The sequence below is a fragment of the Nelumbo lutea genome, chromosome 5 (assembly GCF_056320005.1).
Source record: "Nelumbo lutea isolate HS-2025 chromosome 5, American lotus-T2T, whole genome shotgun sequence".
Taxonomy (NCBI): domain Eukaryota; kingdom Viridiplantae; phylum Streptophyta; class Magnoliopsida; order Proteales; family Nelumbonaceae; genus Nelumbo; species Nelumbo lutea.
The window spans coordinates 11,497,059-11,524,489 of NC_142688.1; the positions used below are offsets into that span (position 1 = coordinate 11,497,059).

Sequence of the window (27,431 nt, forward strand, 5' to 3'; positions counted from 1 at the left end):
ACATGAAATTTGTTTTATTGTTTGAAAACAAAACAACAAAATCATGGATCTTAAAAATATGTCAAAAGAGTTTGGATCTGTTTCTCACGCTCCTTACACCGACCTTACAGCATGTTCCAGTGGTACATGAGAAACATCTACTGTACTTGTATATTATTATTTATGAGAGATTTTTCTAATACACAGTGAGATGTGACTGAGATCAGTGTGAAGAGCATATCTCAATTCATGTGGAAAGAGTTCGAATTGATTCCTCACAGAGTGCCCCACAGCACATCTCATCATGCATTAGGAACAAAATCATGGATCATAATGGGGAAATGTTCGAGATGCAAATCTAAACCGATGATCCCCTTAAAGCTTAGAGCTTGATATTAAGTGAGCCTACTGAATAGAATGCTAGGGTTCGCGTGTATTTAGAACTTGAGAAAAAAATCAATCATTATGACGTAAACTAATAATGAATTGTGTGTATTTTATCCTGATGTAGACTTGTAGTCGCACTGAACCATTTTCTCCCTATTTTCTCAAAAAAAAAAAAAAAAAATTTCTCCGTGCAGTTGCAGGAAACTCCACTACAGTTGTAGTTGTAAATGCTACCTGTAACCATGGTTACATGAGATTTAGACTCCTTCAGAATCATGCTTATGTGCTTCTTAAACAGATAATATTAGTTAAAATGCAGATTTAGAATTGAAATCAAGTTTCCATACTTCATAGCACACGTAGAAACGATTAACTGATTCTGAGAGGGAGTCGTATAATCAAGCTTATCTCAATATATTACTTACAAAGTCCTCATAAAATTGTGAGGCAATACATTCGCCATATTCCTACTGAAGGCATTTATACAACATACTTGAAAAAATTGGTAGCCAAGACAAAATCAAACGCTCAAGTAGGCATTCTATCGAATGTTTACAAAATGGAGAGGAAAATAAAATGGGTCCTGCTTCACAAAATACCTTTACATATCATACATATGTAGCCAATGGAGGCATAAACCAGCGAGAGAGGAAGATGAAAGTGGTCCAGAACTCATGTATCACCACTAGAGTTCACAATTTCTTGCAGGTCAACTTGGCCTACATCACAAGGACAATAGTCAGTAGAACATAAAAATCAATACTTCCAGTTTTACCTATGATTACTGATGGCAGAATGTTATTGAAAAATTAGAAAAGAAAGTCAAACTGCAGAGCTAAACCATATAGAAACCGAGCATTGTTGCTCAAAAGAAAAATTGCTAAAAGAAAGGGAAAAGGATTTCTATTTGTAGGAATTTGCAAGATTATTTAGATATTTGAAATTTAAAACTATCTGACAATGGGTATATTGTTTTTCAACTATGAGTTCCAACCTTATATGGCAAGCTAGAAATTCGGAAGTTTTGGAGGTAAGTAAATCCTAGTGCATTTTAGAAATGTGCCTTTCATCTTATTTTAACCACTCGTCTCTCTTTTTGTCTAAGATGAAGTTTTACCACAGTTTATTGTGGTGACTGGTGAGTTCTTTTTATGTCAGCGAAATTAATGGTTATATTTAGCTCTTCATCCTCAAGATCAATATTGTACATATATCCATCCTTCAGTTGTCAGAGCTATTTGACATTTGACATATAAATAATAACTTCAACCAATTAAATGATGTTAACTATACCAAACAAGGACTTAAGAGATGCCATCTTTGAAGAACCATTCGACCTCATATCTGTACCAGCAATCAAAATGAATGGTAATGAGTCCAAACAATCACTATAGCAAGATAAAACAATGGCAGTATATAATATATATGCATACACCAAAGTCATTTCTATTTTGTATGAAAGCAATTTTACATGATGCTTGTCCTTTCAAGAAAATAGTGGGGCAATAGATTGTAATTTAAATCTTCATGCCACACAACACCAAAGAAAGAAAACTTGGATTTTCCAGAAATACAATACCTTTAGAGAGCAGGTGACAGGTTTTTTGCTAGAATTCAGTATATCCAAGGATTATATTTAATGGTTAATGTAACTAATGTGAACAGTCTTATGTTGGCATCCATTGGATGTATGGAAATGCAGACTATTGGGAAGAATCTGTCACAACATCCACTTCAGGATTTGTGTGGCACACTTCTGAAAGAAGGGGGTTGTGCATTGTCCTGAAGAACTTTAACAGAAAATGAAAGAAAACCAAAAGTGTGTTTGTGTGACAGAGAGAGAGAGAGAGGGGCCTCCTCAGACTCCAAAAATTGCAGAAGAAACATTTCAAACAAGAGTTGTAATTAAAGCACATCTCATTTTTGATAAATGGGGGCACACACCCCAACTGAATAGGACAAAAGTGATGTTTTGAAAAGATGCATACCCCTGTGCACTTGTTTACTATAATAGGGATATCTTCGTCTTTTCATAAGGGACGTGCTCCATTTACCAAATTTGGTATATTCCCTAATCATCCCTCCAAAACAACATTCTTAACTACTCTAAAAGATTAAAAAGAAAACAATTATTTATAGAGACACGAAATTCCATCCCTGCTTGTTACCTAATAAAATAATGAATGAAATAAAAAATACAAAATGTCTTCCAGCATATTCTTGGAATATTCTCTTTGGCATCTTCTATTCTCGTTCGAGAAGTCAGATCAAACATGGGCCGGGCTAGGAAGCCCATTAGCCTAAGGTGAGGACTGGTCCAAAAATTGAAGGCCTAAAATAGATTGCAAGACTTGTGCAACTGTTGGTCTAGGGGATTAACCCGACCTATATTAAGGAAAATATTAAGATCCTTAAAAACAATCTCTTTCAAATCACAATAACTTTTCTCAGTTAAGATGACCTTAAGACCACATGATCCATGGCAAGATTGAGTTTCTTTTGTACAGGAAATGAGAAATGAGAAACATGACAAGCTGCAATGTAGGTTACCAACAAGAAGGGTATGATTAGAATGCATGTCTCCAACATTTAAAGATTTTTCTTTTTTTTTATAGATATCTCCAACACTTAAGTTGGTACTAATAATATGCATACATCCATTGCAGAAGCTATAGAAGTAAAACATGCGGACAAAAGAGCTCCATTTGGGTGCATAAGCCAGCTTGATGCAAGCCATTTTGTTTCAAAATTCCCAAATAATCAGTCTAGGAAGACCTCATGCTCTACCTAAATATCTCTAGTCCACCAAGCACAGCTCGACAATTTAGGTTTCCATTTTCCAATAATTCTATTAGTTGTTGGAATTGCTATCTTAAACAAATCTGTTTAAATTAGCAATGTTGGTCAAAATGTGATGCAAAAAGAGGGATAGTCAAGAAAATAGGAACACAAATTGAAAGTAACAACATTTAGTTTTTACATTTCTTAAGTTAACAAGCAATAAGTTTAAATTGTTTCAGAAATCTATCAATTTGATTTTTGAGAGAGTATTGCAGACGTTTAAGCATGATTTTCAAGAATTGAAAAGAAGAATTTTAAGTAGGGTTACTCTGAAAATATACTCACCACCTCAGATAATATTGTTAGCTAAACACACTTATCTACCACATGGTTTCTTGATTTCCATAAATTCTTCTTCACAAGGTTTACACACCTTAAAAAGATCTCCAAAATTCTAATCCTCTACACTGGTTAGTGACAAAAAATTGGCCAGCAAGGACAGCAGCCATTTGGATGCATGGGGTGGCAGAAGGAATTTATCATTGGCAGTGGTTAACTGCTGCAGCAGAGAGTAATAACAAACCTGAAGTACAGATGGAGTTTATCATGTCTGACTTCTTGAAAGTAAACCCTAAGAAATTTGCATCTTTTGATGTCAACATCTGCAATATCCAATGTGGACCAACATAATTGAAAGGAGAATTTGATGTTGAAAATAGTAGATTCTTCAACAACTGAAACAATACCTATACTAACCAAGATAAAGTGCAATAACAGTGCATGTGTACATTCACACACATACATATGCTTGTAGGAGAGGAAAGATTTGAAGGGTTCTACATATATATATATGGTAAAAATACCTCTTATTTTTGTTACAAGAAGATAATAATGACTGATAAATATGTAAGCCATTTAGGCAGTGACAGAAAAGTGGTTATTTGTCCATTCATGTGTCTACTTCCGAGCATCCATTATATATCTTTCTATTTTCTGGAATAACAAGATTCCCATCTTCTATTTAATACAAGCATACCCCTCATCACATGCTACAAGTCCAATAGAGATATTTTAAGACAAACACACTATAACTTTCACTTCTTCCAGTAAATCTGATGGTACATAAGCTTTCTTGAGCATTCTATCATCAAAACATGCCACCTAGTATTGTTATCCAATGTCAAGTTTCCAAGTAACCTTATTGGTTGCATATAGTTGGGAATGGTGAAACGTGTAGCTGACCCCATATAGTTAAGATGGGGCTTAGATGATGACAATGATGATGGTTACATATAGAATTATAGTCTACCCCCCAAGAGGAAAGATTTCTTATTGAAATTTATGTGCATTCCATGGAGTCAGATGGAGAAGAAAATAGCAAAAGGGAAATAAAAACAAAATCTGATAAGAGATAGCTAGGATGGCTGAAACCTATTTCATATTAAAACTAAAAAAAAAAAAAGAAATAACTCCTAATACTAAACTGTATATTAAAGATTTATAAAATAGGAAACTCCCACTACTTAACTGATCAAAAAATAGATTTAAAGGCTTCATAACTATGAAAATAAATTAGGAAAAGGAAATCTGAAAACTATGAACATAAAACCAAAGAAAGTGGAAATTTTGAAATGTTCTTAAAAATTATCATTCCAGCACGTAAGGGGGTCTTGTTTTCATGGTTGTGTTTGTGGTTCATCTGGTTCACAAACACAACTAGTGTTCTAAACGTCGTTTTCATTTTGTTGCTGGTTCTTGAACCACAAAACTATGGTTTCAAAACCAGAAAAGTCCCATTTTTTGAACACTATAGAAGATAGATTTTTGAACACAACCACATGGTTCAGAAAGAGGGATAACGTGGCCAAGTGATTGTGTATCTTGGGCCATATCTCAATATTGCACAAAATGCGATATATATTTTATACACATGACAAAATATATAATTATATACTTTATAACATATTATAAATTATTTTTAATATTAAATATATATATATAAATCAAGGATTTAAATATCAACGCTATATGTCCGGTACAGGGTGTATCGTATCGAAATCAGCTAGGGGGGTATAGAACATGCTACAACTAGACACATATCCCTTGAGTCATGCGTATTGGGGTGATAGCTGATATGCACCAACCAATATGAAATGATACTAACCGATACAGATACATGATTCGCGTTTCCACTTTTGGTCTATATTTTAAAAACACAGCTAGCGTGATTTGAACTCAAATCACCTAGTGCTCAAGCCTTAAACACAACCTTGAACCTCTAAGCCAACCTTCATCTTATAACAATAAATGAAATAAAATAACTTTTATCAATTCTAATGTCCACATGTTATCTAGACAAATAACATATATTTATGTTCAACAACTCCAACTAAAGATTTAAAAAAATAATATTCAAAATTAGTATTTTGTAAACTAATGGAATAAAATAATCTCAAATCCACATTTATATCAAAAAGTGGTTTCTAATCTCAAAAAAATTATGCAAAGAAAAATTTTAATAATAGAATAATTAATTAATATTGTAATATTGCAATTAATAATAGAATAATTAATTAATATTTATCTTAAAACTTTTAGAAATTATTAATTAATATTGTAATTTGCATTAAATAACAACATATTTATTATTTACAAAAATAAAAATATTGTTTACAAAATACTCGAGAATATAATATAAATTGAATTTGTCAAATCCACTAATCTACTTATATCAAAAATGATTTTTTTTATTTTATAAATTTATAGAAATAAAAATATTAATAATGGAATAATTATTTTAGTTATTAAAATTATGAATTTTCATATGATATGTATCTTAGAAATTTTAATATATGATATATTTTAAGTTAAGATTATATATTTTTATAAATTACTAATTAATATTTTAATAAAAATTAAAAATATTAAAATAGAAAGTAATTGATATAATAATTCACATATAATAGTTGCATATGTTTCTTGAACTCCAATAGAAAATAACATAATAATAGCTTTGTGCATGTATTAATTTGTAAAAATATATATAATATGTTCTAGGACTATTCATTGATAAATTATTAATAAAATTGTATGATTTCTATGCACCTTGCTATATTAATTGTAATATATTTCTTCACATATACCATTAGAATATACATTTCCTATATATTTATACATTAATTATGGCTATTTTAACCTTGAATATAATGTTATAAATATATTTATGGAATTTACATGCAGTTCCCAACGTATCCTAGTATATCCATGTTTTTCGTCCGTATCCATATGTTTCCAAAGCATATCCACATCTGTATCCGAGTGGTCCAATACAATACCCAAGACCGATACTTTAATCCTTGGTATATATATATATAAACATATATTATGTTTTAATGTATTATATATTATTATTAACATTTGATAAATAAATAGCCATATGATCATAGTTGAATGGTGATAGATGAATTGTTTTTACATGTGAGCCATACAAAAAAATCTGACAATGAGTTGAGTCCAAAAAATGAACCATGAATAGAACAATGCCTGTGGTTCTATATGATTCAGAATACAACCACAACCATACATAGCAGAACGCCTATGATGATTCAAAACTAATATTTTCATTTTCAAAAAGAGGTGGTTTGGTTCTGTAACACAACAACACTTTTTTTGAACCAGGACCGAACACCACCAAAATCATTTTCCCCTGGTTTGAAAATTCATTTTCAAGTCTGTTAGTTGTAGTTGGAATATGCTGATATTTTTATTAATTTACAATATCTTTGTAATTCAAAACTATTATTATTTTTTATTGGAAACAGTAACTTCATTAATACAACTTCAGAATAACTTTCCAGAGTTAAGTACAGCTGTCAACCCCTAAACAGGTGTTGAGCCCCCAGTAATCTACTGCCCAGAACATTCTCTCCCTCATAGTCCCTTGTTTAGCCAACGGGTCAGCTAAACCATTAGCTGATCTCCTTGTCAATTTGAAGCATGCACTGATCTCCCTTGTTGTGTTGAGGATTTCCCTTATGGGCTGTCTATAAATCCAGGCTCCCAACTTGTCAGATTGCAGCCGCTCAATCAACAATTTAGAGTCTCCCTCTATCTCAATTTGGTGTAACCCCAATTGTTTGGCATATATTACCCCAATTCAAAACTATTATTTCTTAATCCCTTTTATGTTGTGCTGAAATAACTTAGTTTATTTTAAGTTTAGTGCCGCAAGGGCACCTTTGTAATTTTCTTTTTATTTTTTTATGTATGGTCGCCCTAGTATAAATACTAAACAAACTGGCACCACCAATTGACTTTCCTCACTCAATTCTGGTTCTCTTTTCTCTCTTCTCTCTTCTCCTTCTCTTCTCCCTGTTCTGGATTCATACCATCTCAGCACCAAGAAAACATGGTATCAGAGCGGCAGATCCAATCTTAGGACCAGGGCGGCACTTCTTTCCTTTTTTGTCTATTGGTGATCGAACCAAAGAACAAGATCTCTGGTGGACGTGTGAGGAAGGTCACTGCAAGATTGTTCTTTTTCCTTGGTCGTGAGCCCAGAAACTATCAGAAAAAAAAATATCAAATGCTGTGAGTTTTTTTTTTTAATTTTTCTTCCTCAGTTTGTCGATCGAGCTGATCCTTTTGTACCCAGATGAGTGGGTCTAATGACCTGCGACTGGTGTAAGAGTGTCTTCTCTCATTGTATGTGGATTAAGTGATCCTTATTATGCCCAGAAAGGTGTTACTGCTTCAATACTACAGATCTGTACCTTCTGTGACAACAGTTTATTTCCTTCTTCTATTCATATTGAACCTAAGTTACTGTGTGAAAGCTGTTTTGTTGCTAGAGGGAATGGTCAGATCTGTTTTTTGATATACCTTACACATCTGAAATGGTGTGTGATCAGTCTGAAAGAGTTCAGTAGGGCCGAAATCTGAGAACAGTAATGGTGTGTGACCAGCTGTGATTTCTTTGTGTGAGAACAAGTTTTTTTTTTGGTCCAGAAGTGTGGCTGAATTGAGACTGCAACCTGGTTTTTTGACTGAACTAAAAACTTGTTCTCTAGCTGGTTTGTGACTGATCAGATTTAGCTTCTGTCTTCAGAAGATTCTGGTATGTCTGGTGTTACCTCTAGTCAGAGTGGGATGAGCGGAGGTTTTGCCATGAGTTTTTCCATGGCTCTGATTCCCTTTAATGGCCTCAATTACCTAGAATGGTCAAGGGGAATCAAGCTCTACATAACTGCAAGGGGAAAAGCAGGGTATATCAATGGCAGAATCAGAGAATCCATTCTAGTGGTGTGGAACATGATAGGTGGGACCAAGAAAACAGCATGGTGATGTCATGGCTGTTATTGTCTATGCTGCCACAAGTGAGAAAGACCTTCATGTGGGCAGAAACAGCTCATGAGATATGGGAGCAGGCACAGTCTACATACTCCGTGTTGGAATAATGTTAAAATAACTTAGTTGCAGTTGTTAGGGCCTGTTTGGCTAATTAAAGTGCTTTTTATTTCGTTTTTTTATTTATGTTATGTCTGTTATTGTACTTAGGGGCACAAGGGTCTTTTCCCTTGTTATTTCTATCGCCCTATATATAGTAAAATAAACACTGGTGCCGCCAGTACTGTTACATTGCAAACCTTCTCTCTTTCTCTCCTCTCTTCTCTTCCCTTCTCTTCTCTCCTCTTCCACTTATCTCTGGCTGGCTACACTGTCAAGATGGTATCAGAGCGGGAATGCTGATTAAAAGAGAGCAGATCGATCAATCCTACTGTCAAGAGAAGATCGATCAACCCAAAGAACAGATCGAACAGACTAGCAGAAAGGAAATCTGATTCTGGACTACAGAATAGCTACGACTGGTACAGTTCTCCCTATTTTTTCTCTTCTTTACTCTCCTTGGTCATGTGCCGAGTGAAAACCCTATGAATCTGGGGCGGCTGAATGTTGTCGAACCTGTGTAACCCTAGTTTTCTTGGATCGTGTGATCCTGTTCATGTGTTAAGACAACTGTAGGTCAATGCTGACCTGTCTTCTCAATGGTTTGAGTTGACTATAAGTAAGAAGGATCTCTCCTGTTGATTAGTGGCTGTTAGACATTATGGAATTCTGGTAGGTGGGGACTGATAAAACAAACAGGCCCTAACAACTGCAACTAAGTTATTTTAACATTATTCCAACACTCCCCCTCAAGTTGGAGCATAGATGTCAATCATGCCCAACTTGTCACACAAATCTTTGTGATGCACATGATGAAGACCTTTGGTGAAGATATCTGCAAGTTGTCCAGAATTTGGTACTGTTTGTGCTCAATCTGGTTGGTAAACCCGAGTGTGTGGGTGAACTGAGTGGAGCATTGTTTTGTGGAGTAAAGAGGGGTCCTAAGTCCAGTGTGTGGGACTGATTAACTGCTTGACCATGTCGACTGAGAATTCTACTACTTCAAAGATCTCAGGGAGCCACAATGGAGTGAGTGGGGGAATGGATATGAGCTTTCCCATGGCTGTCATTCCCTTTGATGGTCTGAATTACCTTAAGTGGTCTAGGGGGATAAAACTCTACATCACTGCTAGGGGGCGAATAGGATACATCAACGGGAGAGTAAAGGAACCGAAGTATAGAAGTGTTGAGCATGATAGGTGGAACCAAGAGAACAATATGGTGATGTCTTGGCTCTTGGTTTCAATGCTGCCACAAGTAAGGAAGACTTTTATGTGGGCTGAAACTACTTGTGAGATATGGGAACAAGCGAAGTCCACTTATTCAGAACAGAGACACTATGCCAAGATATATCAACTACAAGCTGAATCTTCTACTTGCAAGCAGGGGGAGAGGAGTCTCTCGATGTACTATTCTGATTTGACATCAATATGGAAAGAACTTGATCACTATCAGAATGTGAATTGGAAGTGTGATGAAGATGCAAAGGCCTATAAGTCACTTGTATCACAGCAACGCGTGTTTGCCTTCCTCCTAGGGCTGAACCCGTCATATATGTCCATCAGGGTACAAATCTTGGGTAGTAAAGACTTTCCATCAGTCCAGGAGGTGTATGCCTTGGTGCAGTCAGAAGAAAGCAGAAGAAGTGTGATGAATGGTGTAGAAGGGGAGTCAGTTGCCCTAAAGGTCCGGGGAAATTCAGATACAAATGTCGGAGGTGGCTTTAAAAGGGGTGACACTCAGAAAAAATCAGAAGATAAAAGCAAGCTTTGGTGTACTCACTGCCAGAAGACACAACACACTAAAGATGCATGCTGGGATCTCCATGGAAAACCTAAATGGGCACAGGATTTGGGTAAGAAGTCAGCACCGGATCAGGGCAAGAAACCAAGCCAGCATAATCAAAAAAGGTATAACTCAGCTAATATGGCATCGACGGAGACTAGTCCTTCTGTAACTCAGGAGAGACATCCCGGTTCTGACCCTAAGGAAGATATTATCAACTCCTTCCGTGAACATTTGGAATTGTATGGTAGGACTCTCCGCCAGGTGGATTCTCGGCCTACTCCTTCTACCTCATTTGCGTCTACATCAGGTAATGCCACAGCCTTCCATGTGTCATCTCATACTACTGATTGACCTTGGATTATTGACTCCGGAGCCTCAAATCACATGACCGGTAAGTCAAATTTATTCCAGACATATAACCTTCTCTCTGGGAGAGATAAGGTAAGACTGGCTGATGGTTCTTTTTCTACCATAACTGGCCGAGGAACCATATCTCTCCCACTTGGCCTCACTCTTCCTAATGTCCTGCATGTTCCGAAATTACCTATTAATTTGTTGTCCATTAGTAGTATTACTCACTCTTTGAACTGCTCAGTCACCTTTTTTCCGTCTTCATGTGTGTTTCAGGATTTGACCTCGGGGAAGACGATTGGTAGAGGAAGCATGGTGGATGGTCTCTACGTGTTTGAGAATAATGTTGGTCTAGTGGCGACTGAGTTGTAGAGAACACTGAAGTGGGCCCCACAGCTACGGTCCCACTGTGTTCGTAGGGTAGAAGATATTCTAGTCTGCCTAGGGTTAGCTATTGGTCATTTAGTTGTTTCAGTTGTTATTTATTTCAGTCTTTGTTTTACTCTGTTTGTTATGTAAAGACTAAGGGCAGATCTGTCCTTTCCATGTAATGAGCATAACCTATAAATATTAATTAAAGTGGCGGCGGCAGAACATGAAGCTTCTGCTCCTCCTTTCAACCCTTGTGTTCTACTGCTTCTTCTCCCTCTTTCTCTTCTCTCCTCTTTCTTTCTGCTTATCTTCGATCATGATATTCATTAGGGTTCAAGACTGATAACAGTTCTGAACTTCTAGTTGGTATCAGAGCCAAGTTCTCTCATGTGAGTCTAGTCCAGCCGACCACATGAGAACCATCTAAGGCTGAAAGACTGAGAAAGCAGAGTTTGTTGACTGGTTCTTGGAGATCTCCAGAGGATTAGCAGCTGTTTGAAGAAGTATCACAGTTGTATCAAGTTGGTGATCAGGAAGAATCAGAGAAGGCTAGGGTTCGGGTAACCTTGGTAGGCAGCGAACTGCATTCTACTGTAAGTTTTTTACTTTCTGAGAGAAGTAACATCAGAAAAGATAGGTTGGACCTATCCAGTAAGGGTGGCCGAACTACTCTAGGGTTTTATCTCTCTATTCTCTAGGGTTTCTCTAGGGTTTTGTCTTATCCCTACGGCAAACCCTAGTATTAGGCCAAAACTTGTGATCTTATTCCTGCGGAAAACCCTAGAATTCTCCTCAACATTGATCAGTTTTAGGGTTTCATATTAACCCTAATACAAACCTTATCCGTAAGGCTCTTAGGACTGATTAAAACCTCGAATTGGCTTCAGCATATCAGATTGCCCTTCAAACTGTGTTTCAGTCTTCTTTTGGGGTTTCAAACACTTTTGAAGGGGTGAAAACAGTTCGGACTGTTGCTGTTGTGTGTGGTTATTGATTTCAGATCAGTCTTATATATATTTCATGCACATCTATCGTGAGTACAGATTGGTTCTCTACTGATTTTGTGACTGTTGTTGGGACTTCTAGTGCTGGTTTTGACTGTAGTAACCATAATCTTTGATACTTCTGGTTCTTGACTGAAATGGAGCTTAAGAATCAGGCAGAAGGCAGTTTTGGGAACAACAGTTATGGTGGTGGTTCTGAGACAGGTTTTCAGATTACAACCGTAAAGTTTGATGGATCAAACTACTTGGAATGGGCCCAATCAGCCATGATGGCTATTGGGGGAAGGGACAAAGTAGGGTATCTCTTGGGAGATGTAGCAGAACCTTCCAAGGGAGACCTTACGTATACCAAGTGGGTCCAAGAAAACTACTTGGTTATGACATGGCTCTGTAATTCAATGCAGCTCCATATCAGCCGAAATTACTTATGGGCAAAGACAGCCAAGGAGATATGGAATGTGATGAAAGAGACTTACTCCCAACCCCTTAATGTTGCTAGAGCATATGAGTTGAAATGTGAGGTGAATGCCCTTAAACAAGGAGAGAAACCGATGTCGGTCTATTTCTCTAACTTGCAGTCCCTGTGGCATGAGATTGATCACTTAGAGACTCTTGAGTGGGAGAGTCCCAAAGATGCTCAGATACATAGAAAGTACATTGAGACAAACAGAGTGTGAGTTTCTGGCAGGACTGAATTCAGAATATGATATTGTGAGGCAGCAGATCTTGACCAGAGATAGTGTGACCCTCTCTCATGCATACTCCTTAGTGCACAGTGAAGAGACCAGGAGGAAAGTCATGATGCAACCTCAGCCACTTACACCTGCCTTGGTAGCTGTCAAACCCAAAACAAAGGGTGATTCAGAGAGGGACAGAAAGAAGGAAGATAAAAGGGATGTGGTGTGTGAGCATTGCAAGAAACCTAAACACACAAAAGAAACATGTTGGAAGCTGCATCCACATTTGGTCCCGGCAAAGTTGAGAAATAAAAGGAGTAATGCTCATGTGGCTACGACTACTGATTCAGCATCCTCATCTGGCACAAGAGGCACACCATTAGAGACCTTAGCTGTAGTTCGGGCAGCTCTAATACAATTGGAGAAGGAAGTTGGCAGTTCAGCTCAGTTACCGCAGTCATCATCAGCTCCAGCTACATCGGCCTTTGCACACTCAGGTACTCGAGCCTCAGCCTACCATGCCTCCGCTCCAGGTACTACTGAACCGTGTTGGGTAATAGATTCAGGTGCATCTGACCATATGACCAGCTTGCCCTCTCTGTTTACTACTTATCACTTATCTTCTGGTAGGGATAAAGTATCTATAGCTGATGGCTCTCTTGTCCCTATTTCTAGCAAGGGTGACATCAAACATTTGAACTGCTCAGTAACTTTCTTTCCTGACCGATGTGTTTTTCAAGACATGGAGACGAAGAAGGTGATTGGGACTGGCTGTGAGACGAATGGGATCTACTACTCGAGGAGAGTTCTCGTCGGGAAGAGTCAGTGGATAAGAAGTTACTTGTTTATCAAGTTGTGAGTCCGGTTATGTTGTGGCATAACCGATTGGGTCATTTATCTTTTCGGTCCTTGAACAGTCTGTTTCCTACTTTGTTTGAGTTTGTTGAGTCATCTCAGTTGAAGTGTGAAAGTTGTGAGTTGGCTAAACATTGTAGAAACTCTTATTCATTGAGTAATAAAAGGAGTAATAGTTCTTTTGATATTGTGCATACTGATGTTTGGGGGCCATATCACATTCCTTCTATGGTTTTGCTATTTGTTGATGACCACACCCGTTTTTCATGGGTTTATCTTATGCGATCACGAGATGAGGTGCCTGTCCTGACCCAAAACTTCCACCAAATAATCCTAACACAATTTGATGCCAGGATAAAAGTACTTAGATCTGATAATGCAAAGGAATACTTTGCTAAGCCATTGGCATCGTACCTCCTTAATCATGGGGTTATCCACCAGAGCACGTGTCCTCATACACCTCAACAGAATGGGGTTGCAGAGAGGAAGAATAGGCACATCTTGGAGGTGGCTAGAAGTATTATGTTTACCTCCAATGTCCCTATTCGCTTCTGGGGTGATGCTATCCTTACGGCGGTATATCTTATTAATCGGATTCCTTCTCGGGTTCTTGATATGAAACCTCATTTTTCCCTTCTATACCCCAATGAGGAGTTGTTCATTATTCCCCTCAAAACATTTGGTTGTACCTGTTTTGTTCAGCTTCTTGGTCCCAATCACTCCAAGTTTCAGCCCAAGGCCTCCAAATGCATCTTTCTTGGTTATGCACAAACTCAAAAGGGTTATTGTTGTTATGATCCTGTCTCAGGGAAGAAGTTTGTATCCATGGATGTCACTTTCTTTGAGGAGACACCCTACTATTCTCGGGTCTCTCCTCAGGGGGAGAGTAGTGAGCGTGGAGATTTGGGTCTTTTTCTTCAGGGGGAGGAGGAGTGCAGTGAGGACAGGGTTAATACCTTTGGGGTTGTTCCCTTACCTATTCCAGTTGATGATGAGGGTTGTAGTAGCGAGGGTGGTCAAAGGGATCAGGAGTTGAGAGTCTATCATAGGCGATGCAGGCAAATTGATCCTGGTCATCAGCAGTCCCAGCCAGCTACAATCTCTTTTGCAGCTCCAAGTCCAGATATTACAGTCCCAGGGCCCACAGAGACTCCTTCCATTGTTGCTACCTCACCCTCTGCAGATGACCTTGACCTTCCCATTGCCCTCCGTAAAGGAAAACGGCATTGCACCACATCTACAGCCCACTGCATCTCCCAGTTTTTGTCCTATGGTCGCCTATCTCCCTCCTACAGGTCCTATCTCACCTCTGTTGCTGATGTCCCTATTCCGAGAACAGTGCAAGAAGCCCTATCAGTCCCGGAGTGGAGAGGTGCAATGCAAGTTGAAATGGATGCCCTGTTGAAAAATAATACCTGGGAGCTAGTTGACTTGCCCAAAGGAAAGAAACCAGTTGGATGCAGGTGGGTATTTACTGTGAAGCATAATGCGGATGGTTCCATTGAGAGGTACAAAGCTCGACTAGTTGCAAAGGGGTTCACTCAAACTTATGGTATAGATTACTTGGAGACATTTGCCCCGGTAGCCAAGATGACCACCATTCGGGTTCTATTATCTCTTGCAGCAAGCTACACTTGGCCTTTGTACCAAATGGATGTTAAGAATGCTTTCCTGAACGGGGACTTGCAGGAAGAGGTCTACATGCAGTTGCCTCCTGGATTCTATGATACAGAGGCAGGTAAGAAAGTTTGTCGGCTCAATAAGGCTTTGTATGGTTTGAAGCAGTCACCTAGAGCTTGGTTCGACAGATTCAGACTAGCCCTTGGGAAGTTCGGTTATGTACAGGCCCAGTCAGATCATACATTATTCATCAAGAGGGTGGAGTCGTCACTGACACTACTTGCAGTTTATGTTGATGATATTGTGGTCACAGGAAACGACAACCATGAGATTGAGTCCCTCAAACAGCTTCTTCATCAAGAGTTTGAGGTGAAAGATCTGGGTACACTACGATATTTTTTGGGTATTGAGGTTGCTAGATCTAAGCAGGGGATCTTTGTCTCTCAGAGGAAATATGTGTTAGATCTCTTGGCTGAAACTGGAAGGCTAGGTGTCAAACCTGCAGATACACCTATTGAACAGAACCACAGGATTAATGCAGAGAGTGGGGAGCTGCTTGAAGACAAAGTTATGTTCCAGCGGTTAGTGGGAAAGCTCCTATATCTATGCCTTACCCCACCAGACATCAGTTATGCCGTTAGTGTTATCAGTCAGTACATGCATTCTCCTAGAACCACACACCTTCTAGCAGCAGAAAGAATACTAACATATTTGAAGAGATGCCCAGGTAGAGGTATACTGTTCAAGAACAATGACCATATGAAGGTGGAAGTCTATACAGATGCCGATTGGGCTGGGAGTGTTGATGACAGAAGGTCTACCTCTGGATATTGTGCTCTTGTGGGAGGTAACATGGTTTCTTAGCGGAGTAAGAAACAAAGTGTTGTCTCTCGATCCAGTGCTGAAGCTGAGTATAGGTCAATGGCTAATGGAGTGGTTGAAATTCTTTGGCTGAGATCACTACTTGAGGAGTTGGGTGTTGAGTATGAGAAGCCCCTGATGCTGTATTGTGATAATCAAGCGGCTATTAATATAGCACACAACCCAGTGCAGCATGACAGGACTAAACATATTGAAGTTGATCGACACTTTGTACGAGAGAGGGTCTCATCACAAGAAGTATGTCTCCCATACATCACCTCCAATATGCAACTGGCAAATATCCTCACTAAAGTTGTATCACGGAAGAAGCTAGAGGCAGATCTATCCAAGTTGGGAATGATAAACATTTAATCCCAACTTGAGGGGGAGTGTAGAGAACACTGAAGTGGGCCCCACAGCTACGGTCCCACTGTGTTCGTAGGGTAGAAGATATTCTAGTCTGCCTAGGGTTAGCTATTGGTCATTTAGTTGTTTTAGTTGTTATTTATTTGTCTTTGTTTTACTCTGTTTGTTATGTAAAGACTAAGGGCAGATCTGTCCTTTCCATGTAATGAGCATAACCTATAAATATTAATTAAAGTGACGGCAGCAGAACATGAAGCTTCTGCTCCTCCTTTCAACCCTTGTGTTCTACTGCTTCTTCTCCCTCTTTCTCTTCTCTCCTCTTTCTTTCTGCTTATCTTCGATCCTGAGATTCATTAGGGTTCAAGACTGATAACAGTCCTGAACTTCTAGTTGAGTCCACAAGTTCATCGAGTGAGAGTCAGGCCTATTTATGGCATAGTCGTTTAGGTCATCTTTCTTTTGAGTCGTTAAAAGTTATGTTCCCAAAGTTGTTTGAGTCCTTGTCAGTGAGTCAGTTACAGTGTCAAACTTGTCAGTTGAGTAAGCATTGTAGAAGTTCTTTACCTTTAAGAAATAAAAGATCTGAATTTCCATTTCATATTGTTTATTCTGATGTTTGGGGCCCTGTAACTCTACCTACTCCGACTGGCTATAAGTATTTTGTTACTTTGATTGATGATTATTCTCGATACACTTGGGTTTACCCTATGCGATTTCGAGATGAAGTGCCACAAATTGTGAAAGATTTTCAACGCATGGTGTTCACTCAGTTCCAAACGGAAATTCATATTTTCCAGTCGGACAATGCGAAGGAATATTTCCATAGTGATCTCACGAAGTTCTTTGCTTCGAGTGGGTCACTTCAGCGAAGCTCTTGTGCCAGGACACCCCAACAAAATGGTGTGGCTGAACGAAAAAATTGTCACCTTCTTGAAGTTGCTCGTGGCTTGCTGATTCATATGAATGTGCCAAAACAGTTTTGGATGGATGCAGTATTGTGTGCAACATATATCATCAATCGCATGCCCTCTCGGCTACTAGAGTATAAGGCCCCACATCAGCTCTTGTTCCCTACAGCCCCGCTGTCCACCATCCCGATGCGTGTTTTTGGGTGTCGTTGTTTTGTCCACAACCTGTCACCTACTCGTGGTAAACTTGATCCTCGGGCTTGGTTTAGTAAGTTTCATTTAGCAGTCCAACAAATGGGATTCAAACAATGCCAGTCAGATCATACCCTGTTTGTAAAAAGAGGTGAAGGTAAAATTGCAGCTCTTATTGTGTATGTGGATGACAGTGATCACAGGAGATTGGGAGGCTGAAATCTAGAGACTAAAAAAATTCTTAACCACTAAATTTGAGGTGAAGGATCTAGGCCCCTTACGATACTTTCTTGGAATTGAAGTTGCCCGCTCTCACAAGGGCATCTTTATTTCCCAACGGAAGTATGTACTAGATCTACTAGAAGATACAGGCAAGTTGGGGGTAAAACCATCTGATTCACCTAGTGAACCTAATCACCATCTGGGAGACAGTCAGGGAGAGTTTTTGAAAGATGTAAAGATGTTCCAGAGACTCATGGGGAGACTTCTGTATTTGTCTATGACCAGGCCTGATATTGCCTATGCAGTGGGTGTCCTTAGTCAATTCCTGCACAGCCCGATGACAACTCACTTTGAGGCTGCAGAGAGGATCTTGAGATATCTCAAGAAGTTTCCTGGAGCTGGTTTGTTGTTCCAGAAACACAATCACTTAAAAGTGGAAGTATATACTGATGCAGATTGGGCAGGAGCAGTCAATAATCGAAAGTCTACCAGTGGTTATTGTGCTTTTGTAGGAGGAAACCTTGTCACATGGAGAAGCAAAAAACAAAGTGTGGCGGCTAGATCCAGTGCTGAAGAAGAGTATAGAGCGATAGCTCATGGGGTTGCGGAAATCATGTGGATAAGAAATCTGTTAGGTGAACTGGGTTTCGCAGTAAGCAATCCTACGTCACTCTACTGTGACAGTAAAGCTGCCATCAATATTGCTGCTAATCCAGTTCTGCATGATAGGACGAAACACATTGAAGTGGAAAAGCATTTTATCAGAGAGAAACTTGAAAGTGGAGAAGTGTGCACACCATATGTCAGCTTGGAAGAGCAACTTGCAGATATCTTCACCAAAGGTCTTCATCATGTGCGGCACAAAGATTTGTGTGACAAGTTGGGCATGATTGACATCTATGCTCCAACTTGAGGGGGAGTGTTGGAATAATGTTAAAATAACTTAGTTGCAGTTGTTAGGGCCTGTTTGGCTAATTAAAGTGTTTTTTATTTCGTTTTTTATTTTTGTTATGTTTGTTATTGTACTCAGGGGCACAAGGGTCTTTTCCCTTGTTATTTTTGTCGCCCTATATACAGTAAAATAAACACTGGCGCCGCCAGTACTGTTACATTGCAAACCTTCTCTCTTTCTCTCTTCTCTTCTCTTCCCTTCTCTTCTCTTCTCTCCTCTTCCACTTATCTCTGGCTGGCTACACTGTCAAGACTCCGAACAACGGCATTATGCTAAAATATATCAATTGCAGGCTGCCTCCTCAACTTGTAAATAGGGGGAGAGGAGTCTCTCCATCTACTGTTCAAACCTGACTTCTGTTTGGAAGGAACTAGATCACTATCAGAATATAGACTGGAAGTGTGATGCAGATGCCAAAGCATACAAGTCTCTGGTTTCCCAGCAATGAGTGTTTGCCATTCTCTTAGGGCTGAATCACATATATGAATCTATCAGGGTTCAGATATTGGGGGGTACCTCCATCAATACAAGAAGTATATGCTCTAGTACAGCCAGAAGAGAGCAGACGGAATGTGATGAATAATCCTGAGGGAGAGCATGTTGCTTTAGCAACTAAAGGGAGTGTTACTATGGGTGGTGGAAATTCCTTCAAGAAGAGTGACTTCCAGAAGAGAGTTGATGACAAAGATAAGTTATGGTGTACACATTGTCAGAAGTCTAGGCATACTCGGGAGACATGTTGGGAGCTTCATGGGAAGCCGAAGTGGGCTCGAGAAATGAGTAAAAAGCTGAATCAACATAAGAAGCAAGGACAACAAGGTCAGAGGAAGTTTAATGCAGCAAATTAGCCTCTCAAGAGCCTCAATCATCTACCACTATTATGAGTCCTTCCGGGACTGATTCGAGGGAAGAAATCATTAATTCTTTCCGTGACCATTTGGAGTTGTATGGGAGGGCAACCCGCTAGATGGATTCTGCTTCTCCACCCACGACTTCCTTCGCATCTACATCAGGTAACAGTAAATCTGCCACAGCTTTCCATGTGTCCTCTCATCCCTCAGACTCCCCTTGGGTAATAGATTCTGGAGCCTCGAACCATATGGCAGGTAAGTCCAATTGTTTTCAATCTTATCATCTTTTATCTGGTCGGGACAAGGTGAGACTTGTTGATGGTTCTTTCTCCACCATAGCTAGTCAAGGAACCATCTTCCTTCCTCTTGGACTCACCCTCTCTGATGTTCTACATGTTCCTAAACTGCCCATAAATTTGTTCTTTGTTAGTAGTATAACAAATTCGTTGAAATATTCGGTAACCTTTTTTCCTTCCTCTTGTATGATATAGGATTTGGCCTTGGGGAAGACGATTGGTAGAGGTCGTATGGTAGATGGTCTTTACATGCTGGAGAATAAAGCTTGTCAGTCAAGTCCTGTTATGGCACAGTCATTTGGGTCATTTATCTTTTGAGTCATTGAAAGTTTTGTTACCATATTTATTTAAATCAGTGTCTGTGTCGGATTTCACATGTCAAACTTGACAGTTAAGCAAACATTATAGAAATCACTTTACTTCAAAAAATAATAAATCTGATTTTCCTTTCCATACTGTTTATTCTGATGTCTGGGCCCTATTACTTTAACATCCAAGTCTAGCTATAGATATTTCATTACACTTATTGATGACTACTCCCGATATACATGAGTGTACCCTATGCGGTCCAGAGACGAAGTACCAAAAATCATTAAAGATTTCCAATGCCTGATATTCACTCAGTTTCAAACGGAAATCCAAATTTTCCAATCAGACAATGCCAAAGAATATTTCCACAGTGATCTCACAGAGTTTTTTGCTTCGTGTGGATCCATAACCGTAGCTCTTGCGCTAGAACCCCCCAACAAAATGGTATTGCTGAAAGAAAGAATCGTCACCTCCTTGAAGTTGCTCGCGGGTTACTTATACACATGAATGTTCCTAAACATTTCTGGTTGGATGTTGTGTTGTGTGCTGCCTATCTCATCAACCATATGTCATCTCGCTTGTTAGGGTACAAGGCCCCCCATCAACTTCTTTTTCCCAAGGCCCCCCTATTCTCTATTCCTATCCGTGTGTTTGGTTGTCGTTGTTTCGTCCAAAACATTTCTCCTACTCGTGGAAAACTTGATCCTCATACCATTCCTTGTGTCTTCTTGGGTTATCCTTCTTCCCAAAAGGGCTATCGATGCTTTGACCCCGTTTCCAAGAAATACTATGTCTCTACGGATGTGTTTTCTTTGAAAGTAATCCTTTTTTCCCAGTTTCTCCTCAGGGGGAGAGTAAGGTGGAGGAGAAACCAGTTCAGGTTGTTTTCCCTCCTTTGCCTGGCCCTCCTCCATTCCGTGTTTTTTGTTGTCGCAAGATCCAACTAAATTCAAGAGCTATGGAGCAACTTGAAACTGTACTATCATTCCTATTGATGTTCCTGATCCTCTTGCCATAGATATTCCATCTAGTGATGACCTTGACATTCCCATTGCGAAAAGGAAGAGAGTTAGGTCTCTTACCAACAAGTATCCTATTACCCACTTTGTTACCTATGAGAACATCTCACCCTCCTTTCATGCTTTCATTTCTTCCATTGACAATGCCCCTATCCCCAAAAATGTGGCAGAAGCTCTCTTAGTACCTGAATGGACAGATGTAATGAAAGAAGAGATAAATGCCCTACATAAAAATGGTACGTGGGAAATAGTAGATCTTCCTGAGGGTAAGGAACCGGTAGGGTGCAAGTGGGTGTTCACAATGAAGCACAAGGCTGATGACGCGATAGAAAGGTACAAGGCTAGGTTGGTGGCAAAAGGGTTTAACCAGGTATATGGTGTAGATTATGCAGAGACCTTTGCCCTAGTAGCCAAGATGAACTCTATTAGAGTCCTTTTCTCCCTTGCAGCAAATCTCGATTGGGATCTTCATCAACTAGAGATTAAAAACGCCTTCCTAAATGAAGACCTTGAGGAAGAGATGTACATGGTCCAACCTCCTGGCTTTAGTGCCCTGGGCAAAGAGCAAAAAGTGTGTGGGCTAAAGAAGTCTTTGTATGGTCTAAAGCAATCACCGAGAGCCTGGTTCAACAAGTTTCATCTTGCTATACAGCAGATTGGCTACAAACAATGTCAGACTGACCATACTCTATTTGTGAAAAGAAGGGAAGGAAAGATTGCAGCCTTGATAGTGTATGTTGACGACATAGTGATCACAGGTGACTGGAAGGTTGAAATTCAGAGACTAAAAGATTTCTTAGCCACTCAATTTGAGGTGAAGGATCTAGGTCCCCTTCGATATTTCCTTGGAATTGAAGTGGCCCGCTCTCAAAAGGGAATCTTCATTTCTCAAAGGAAATACATCCTAGATCTGTTACAGGATACAGGAAAACTAGGGGTTAAGCCAGCCAACTCTCCCATTGATCCAAATCATAGACTGGGTGACTATTCTGGTGAAGTTGTCAAAGATGTAACGCAATTCCAAAGACTTGTGGGAAGGCTACTATATTTATCCATGACCAAGTCAGTCATTGCTTATGCAGTAGGTGTTCTTAGTCAGTTCATGCATGCTCCTAAGACCACACACTTAGAGGCAGCAGAAAGAATACTTAGGTACCTAAAGAGGTTTCCTGGAGCTGGTTTATTATACCAAAAGAATGGTCATTTGAAGATTACAGTAAATACATATGCTGATTAGGCTAGATCAGTTGATGACATAAAGTCTACTAGTGGGTATTGATCCTTTGTGGGAGGAAACCTAGTCACATGGAGAAGCAAGAAACAAAATGTGGTGGCTAGGTCTAGTGCTGAAGCTGAATATAGAGCAATGTCTCATGGGGTGGCTGAAGGCATGTGAATAAAGAATATGTTGAACGAACTGGGTTTTCATGTTGATGGCCCTATGTCCTTGTATTGTGATAACAAGGCTGCCATCAATATTGCAGCCAACCCAGTTTTTCATGATAGAACTAAGCATATAGAGGTCGACAAACACTTCATTAGAAAGAAAATTATTAATGGGGAAGTGTGCACCCCATATGTGAGTTCCAAAGAGCAACTGACAGATATATTTACAAAAGGCTTACATCACTTGTGGCACGATGATTTATGTGACGTTGGGCATGATTTACATCTATGTCCCAACTTGAAGGGGAGTGTTGAAATAACTTAGTTTATTTTATGTTTAGTGCCGCAAGGGCACCTTTGTAATTTTCTCTTTATTTTTTTATGTATGATCACCCTAGTATAAATAATAAACAAACTGGCGCCGCCAGTTGACTTTCCTCTCTCAATTTTGGTTCTCTTTTCTCTCTTCTCTCTTCTCCCTGTTCTGGATTCATACCATCTCAGCACCAAGAAAACATGTTGTTTTTAACCTTTTCTTTCTTTTTTTATCTTTTCCCTTAGTCAAAGGGACTAGGAGAAAAAGGTTACTTTTGCTAATATTAAGTTTCTATTTGGACATTTATGTAATATGGGCAAAGCCAAGAGTCTGGAATCTTATCAAAATATATGCATGTATGCTGAGTTGAGAAAAAATGAACCACAATTCTATGTTGTGCTGCATGTCCATGGTCTTGACCCACATTTTGCTTTCTCATTTTAAATTTTCCTTCAAATTTAGTGGCTTCCAGTCTTCTTTGCATGAAAGGAAGCTAATTTCTCATTAACTCTTTGCTCTTCTTTTAACTGTTATTGGGTCATTTCTTCTGTGTTAGTGAGCATTTAATTCTTGTAATGTCTAATACGTCTTTCTATAAGAAGGCCTCTGTTCCCACCTCTAAGATACGATGTACAACAGAAGAAAAGGTGCATAACAATCATCTTCTTTTTTGCTCTGCAAGTCTGCATTTTATTTTTTTATTTTGGACATATATTGGATGGTTCACTAGAGATCATTGATTTTGCAAGTATAGGCTTCAAGGATACAAATGTTGCACCCTAGAGATCGATCCCTTAACCTTATGCACCAAAGACCCTGATCTGAGAGGGGGTGTGTGTTCAACTTCAAGCTCCATGGCTTCCATACCACACAGCCTATAAGTTCATTCTATCTCCATATATTATTATAAATATTTCTCATTGTGTTCAATCATTATTTATCTAACAATATATAGTCATTTCTGGTTGGGAGAAGATGAATCTGATTTTACTCAGATTATAAAACCTCACAAGTTCTCATGTAGCACATAAGGCTCAAAATTAGGAGATCTCTACAAGTTCAAGTTTATCTTGATTTTAACATCACAAGGTACTCTTCTGATTCTTGGAAGTTTTTTCTATTAATTATTATTTGTAGTATTAACAACTTATTATTTTCGGTAAACTTCATTAAGCTACTTCAGCTGGCTGCACTCAAGTGTCTTGCGAGTAAATGGACATGCACTATGAACCTAATCTCCAAAAAGCATATTTAGAAAACCATTTGGATCATTTAGAGTGGTTTTAAATATCCATGACGGAATAGGACGGGGATGTAACATTAAGTGATCTCCCCAACTGAGTTGTCATAGGCAATACATCAATTGATTTATACAATAAAATTCAGCAATCTGAGGTAGATCAAAACAAAATGGAGACAAGTCAAATAATCCAGTACCTTGCGCCAGGGTCCTACTCTTGGCAATGCTGATGATGGGCATTCTACCTATAAGGAGCAAACACTTAGCACAGAAAATTAAAAGCAAGATAAGAAAAAAATCAACATCTATGAGATTACAAACAAGGAATAAGGATAAACGTCATATGAGAATCTCAAGTCAAAAAAGGTGTGATATAGAGGGATTAAATAGAGCACAGAATAATAATATTTATAATAGCATTCACTAAAAGGGGATACTACAGTTATCATATGGCTGGAGTACTCACTTCATCAAACTTCTCAAAATTCTGTGTATCTAATTCCCCATTGACAGTAGGTTTGTAGGCAGCTTCCATCTCATACAGCATATCCCACTGAATGCCTCTAAACCATGGATGTGCCTGAAGAAATACTTAAAGACTTGATACAAGCATTTCACTACCCTACTTGAAGATAAGGGGAAAGAAACAACTAGCTGCATCTGAATAAAATCTATAAATCTATTGCGTTTTAACTTCAATGGTTTATGAATAATAGAAAGCAACATGCATAAATGAGTCCAAGCTTAAGAATAGAACCTCTAGCATCTAATAAATTAATTATTAATGTATGCTATGCAAATTCTTAATACATCAAAAAAGGAAACCAGATGCTACTAACAACTACTGCCAAACTTATTCTGTAACATAAAAATATCAAACAGATATTTACCTTGATTTCTTCCACTCCTCTGGTCCCCAGCCTTGTTTCAACATCACATAGCAAGTGATAGATCAGATCCTTAGCTTCATCTGATATTTTTGGTTCATCAGGGAATTTCAAGCATGTTTTCCAGTTAATTATCTGATACATAACAACAATAATCATTTTGTTGCTTGAAAGAGGTGCAAAATGGGATAATGCATGGCTCTTGGGGTGTACCTAAGGAGCAAGAGAATGTGTTTACCTTTCGACAAGTGATCCTTGGGTTATCAGAACAAAAGGGAGGATAGCCTATGAGCATCTCATACATTATTGCACCCAGAGACCACCTGAAAAACACAAAAAAAAAAGGTAAACTAACTAAAGAGAACAGCTAGTAGGTAAGAAGAAATTCATAAATTAATTTCATATCATACCCAGTGGAGTTCCCCATTATAAGCTATCCTTCACATAAACCACATCATACGGAGATGAATAGAGTGCATAATGTAAAACAGGACGTTTTTCTATATCTAAACTAAAATGCTCAAATATATATACTGGATATTAAATATACCAGCAGTATACATGCTACAATAAAGCTGCAACTTGGTCCGGACTGGCCCGAACCCAACCCGAAAAGTCGGGTTGGGTTCATGCTCGGGTTAGGGTTGAAATTTATGAGCCCAACTTTACTTCGGGTTGGGTTAGGGTTGGCCCCTCAGGCAACCCGACTCTATAGTACATATCATATATAAATATATGTTATATATATGATATCATACATTGATTTGTTTATATGCATGATAGTTGTATAGCCCCCTACTACATACTATCATTTCTTTTAAGATAATCACTTCACTTAATCCTAATTGGAAATACCAAAACCTTAATAACATTTGTTATGTTTTTTGAATATTTTATTATTTATCTCCTCTTTGTTGTTTGCCACCCATAGCTTACTGCCCATAAAAGATCCATTATAAGCTATAACTCATAATAAACTATAATCATTTCAAACACTTTTTTTTTTTATTTTGTACTTAAAGAACCAATAAAAACATCAACAAACAAATACTAATAAAACATAGGATTAATATATGTAGTGAAAGTTGAGTTAATATCTGAGATTAAGAAGTTCTACGAGATTTTAAGGGGTGGGAAGAAGGTTGGGTTGGGCCCAACCCGAGCCCAGCCCAACCCGAAGGTTTTCAGGTTGGGCTGGGTTAGGGTTGAAGGAATTTAGCTAGGTTAGGGTTAGGGTTGGGGGTTTAGAACTTAGGGTTGGGCTAGGGTTGGCCTCAACCCAACCTAACCCAGCCCGACTTGCAGCCCTATGCTACAACATAAAGAGCTGACATAATTTACAAATATGAAAAGAACTGAAAATGATAGGTATACCATAGGGCCTGCAATGCTTTATTGCCTTTGTGGAATATTACAAGTAGCAGCATAGTTATAATGACCATGACACCCTGCTACTTCATAGTTTGGAGATTACTTACTGTCTTGATTTAAGGGTTTTCTTTTTAATTGAACAGATCTGGTTTATTTAGTTTTTTAAGTCATTTTACAATCTTAACATTTTTCATGTCAAAAGAAACTTGAGAAGCGAGGACATTCAGAGTCTTCTCATTACAAAATCAAGGCAGCAGGCATACAAACTTTCTAGTTTATAGTAACAAGGCATCCTCTGTCTACGACTTCTAACCTACATATTTGTGTGTGTGTGTGTGGATATGAAATGAAATATATGAATATGTAATATATAAATATTATATATATATGCATGCTACAAAGGATTCGGTAGAGAGCTCCTAGATTCAAAAGTTGGCCCTTTCTTAACAGCTAGTTTTTTATAATAAAAAAAAAAAGAATAGAAAGGAAGGTGACCAGCAGTCACCCAAGAGAAGGAAAAAACAAACTTCAACTCCAAACAACCATCCCCCACCCCTTTACAAAATCGAACAAGCCACAAAACAAAAGAAAACAAACACCACTAAAACACGACCCTCACACATGAACAAAACTCTACATCATAAGGGATCCAAGTCTCCATCTCCTTGTTTAGGAATCTCTTAGATTCTCCTACCACCTTTCCTCACCTTCTTAGTAGGCCCAACTCCAAACAAACCCCTTTTAAGTCTTACAAACTGTTATGTTTGTGCCTTGAATTCTTTGTCGCGACCCGCTTTATGAATCCACCCCGAAATAATTTGAGAAAAATACGAAGGCAAAATTTCATAGTGGTTTGTGGTGGAGGCGTAGGCCTTTAGCCCACCACAAATCACCATTGGGGGTGCGGGGGCGTAGCCCCCGTGGCAGTATGGACCTGATCCATATTCAGCTTATAGGTCCGAACTGGATATGAAGAGTTATGTATTTTTCGGGGTT

The 27,431-nt window shown here is 38.7% G+C and overlaps 1 protein-coding gene across 2 annotated transcripts in view; it reads right to left on the reverse strand.

Annotated features, from left to right (window-relative positions):
- Positions 1 to 759: 759 nt before the first annotated feature.
- Positions 760 to 27,431, reverse strand: part of LOC148850335 (uncharacterized) — a 40,795-nt gene continuing 14,123 nt past the window's right edge. The window contains exons 7-13 of one of the 2 annotated variants that reach the window (XM_088946843.1): positions 25,303 to 25,387; positions 25,068 to 25,199; positions 24,644 to 24,757; positions 24,375 to 24,422; positions 3,731 to 3,809; positions 1,660 to 1,710; positions 760 to 1,085 (exon numbers count right to left, since the gene is read on the reverse strand). In XM_088946843.1, the coding sequence (XP_088802969.1) occupies positions 1,039 to 1,085; positions 1,660 to 1,710; positions 3,731 to 3,809; positions 24,375 to 24,422; positions 24,644 to 24,757; positions 25,068 to 25,199; positions 25,303 to 25,387 (556 nt within the window). In that variant the 3' untranslated portion in view covers positions 760 to 1,038. The remainder of the gene's footprint in view (positions 1,086 to 1,659; positions 1,711 to 3,730; positions 3,810 to 24,374; positions 24,423 to 24,643; positions 24,758 to 25,067; positions 25,200 to 25,302; positions 25,388 to 27,431) is intronic. The other variant, XM_088946844.1, reaches the window with a different exon arrangement.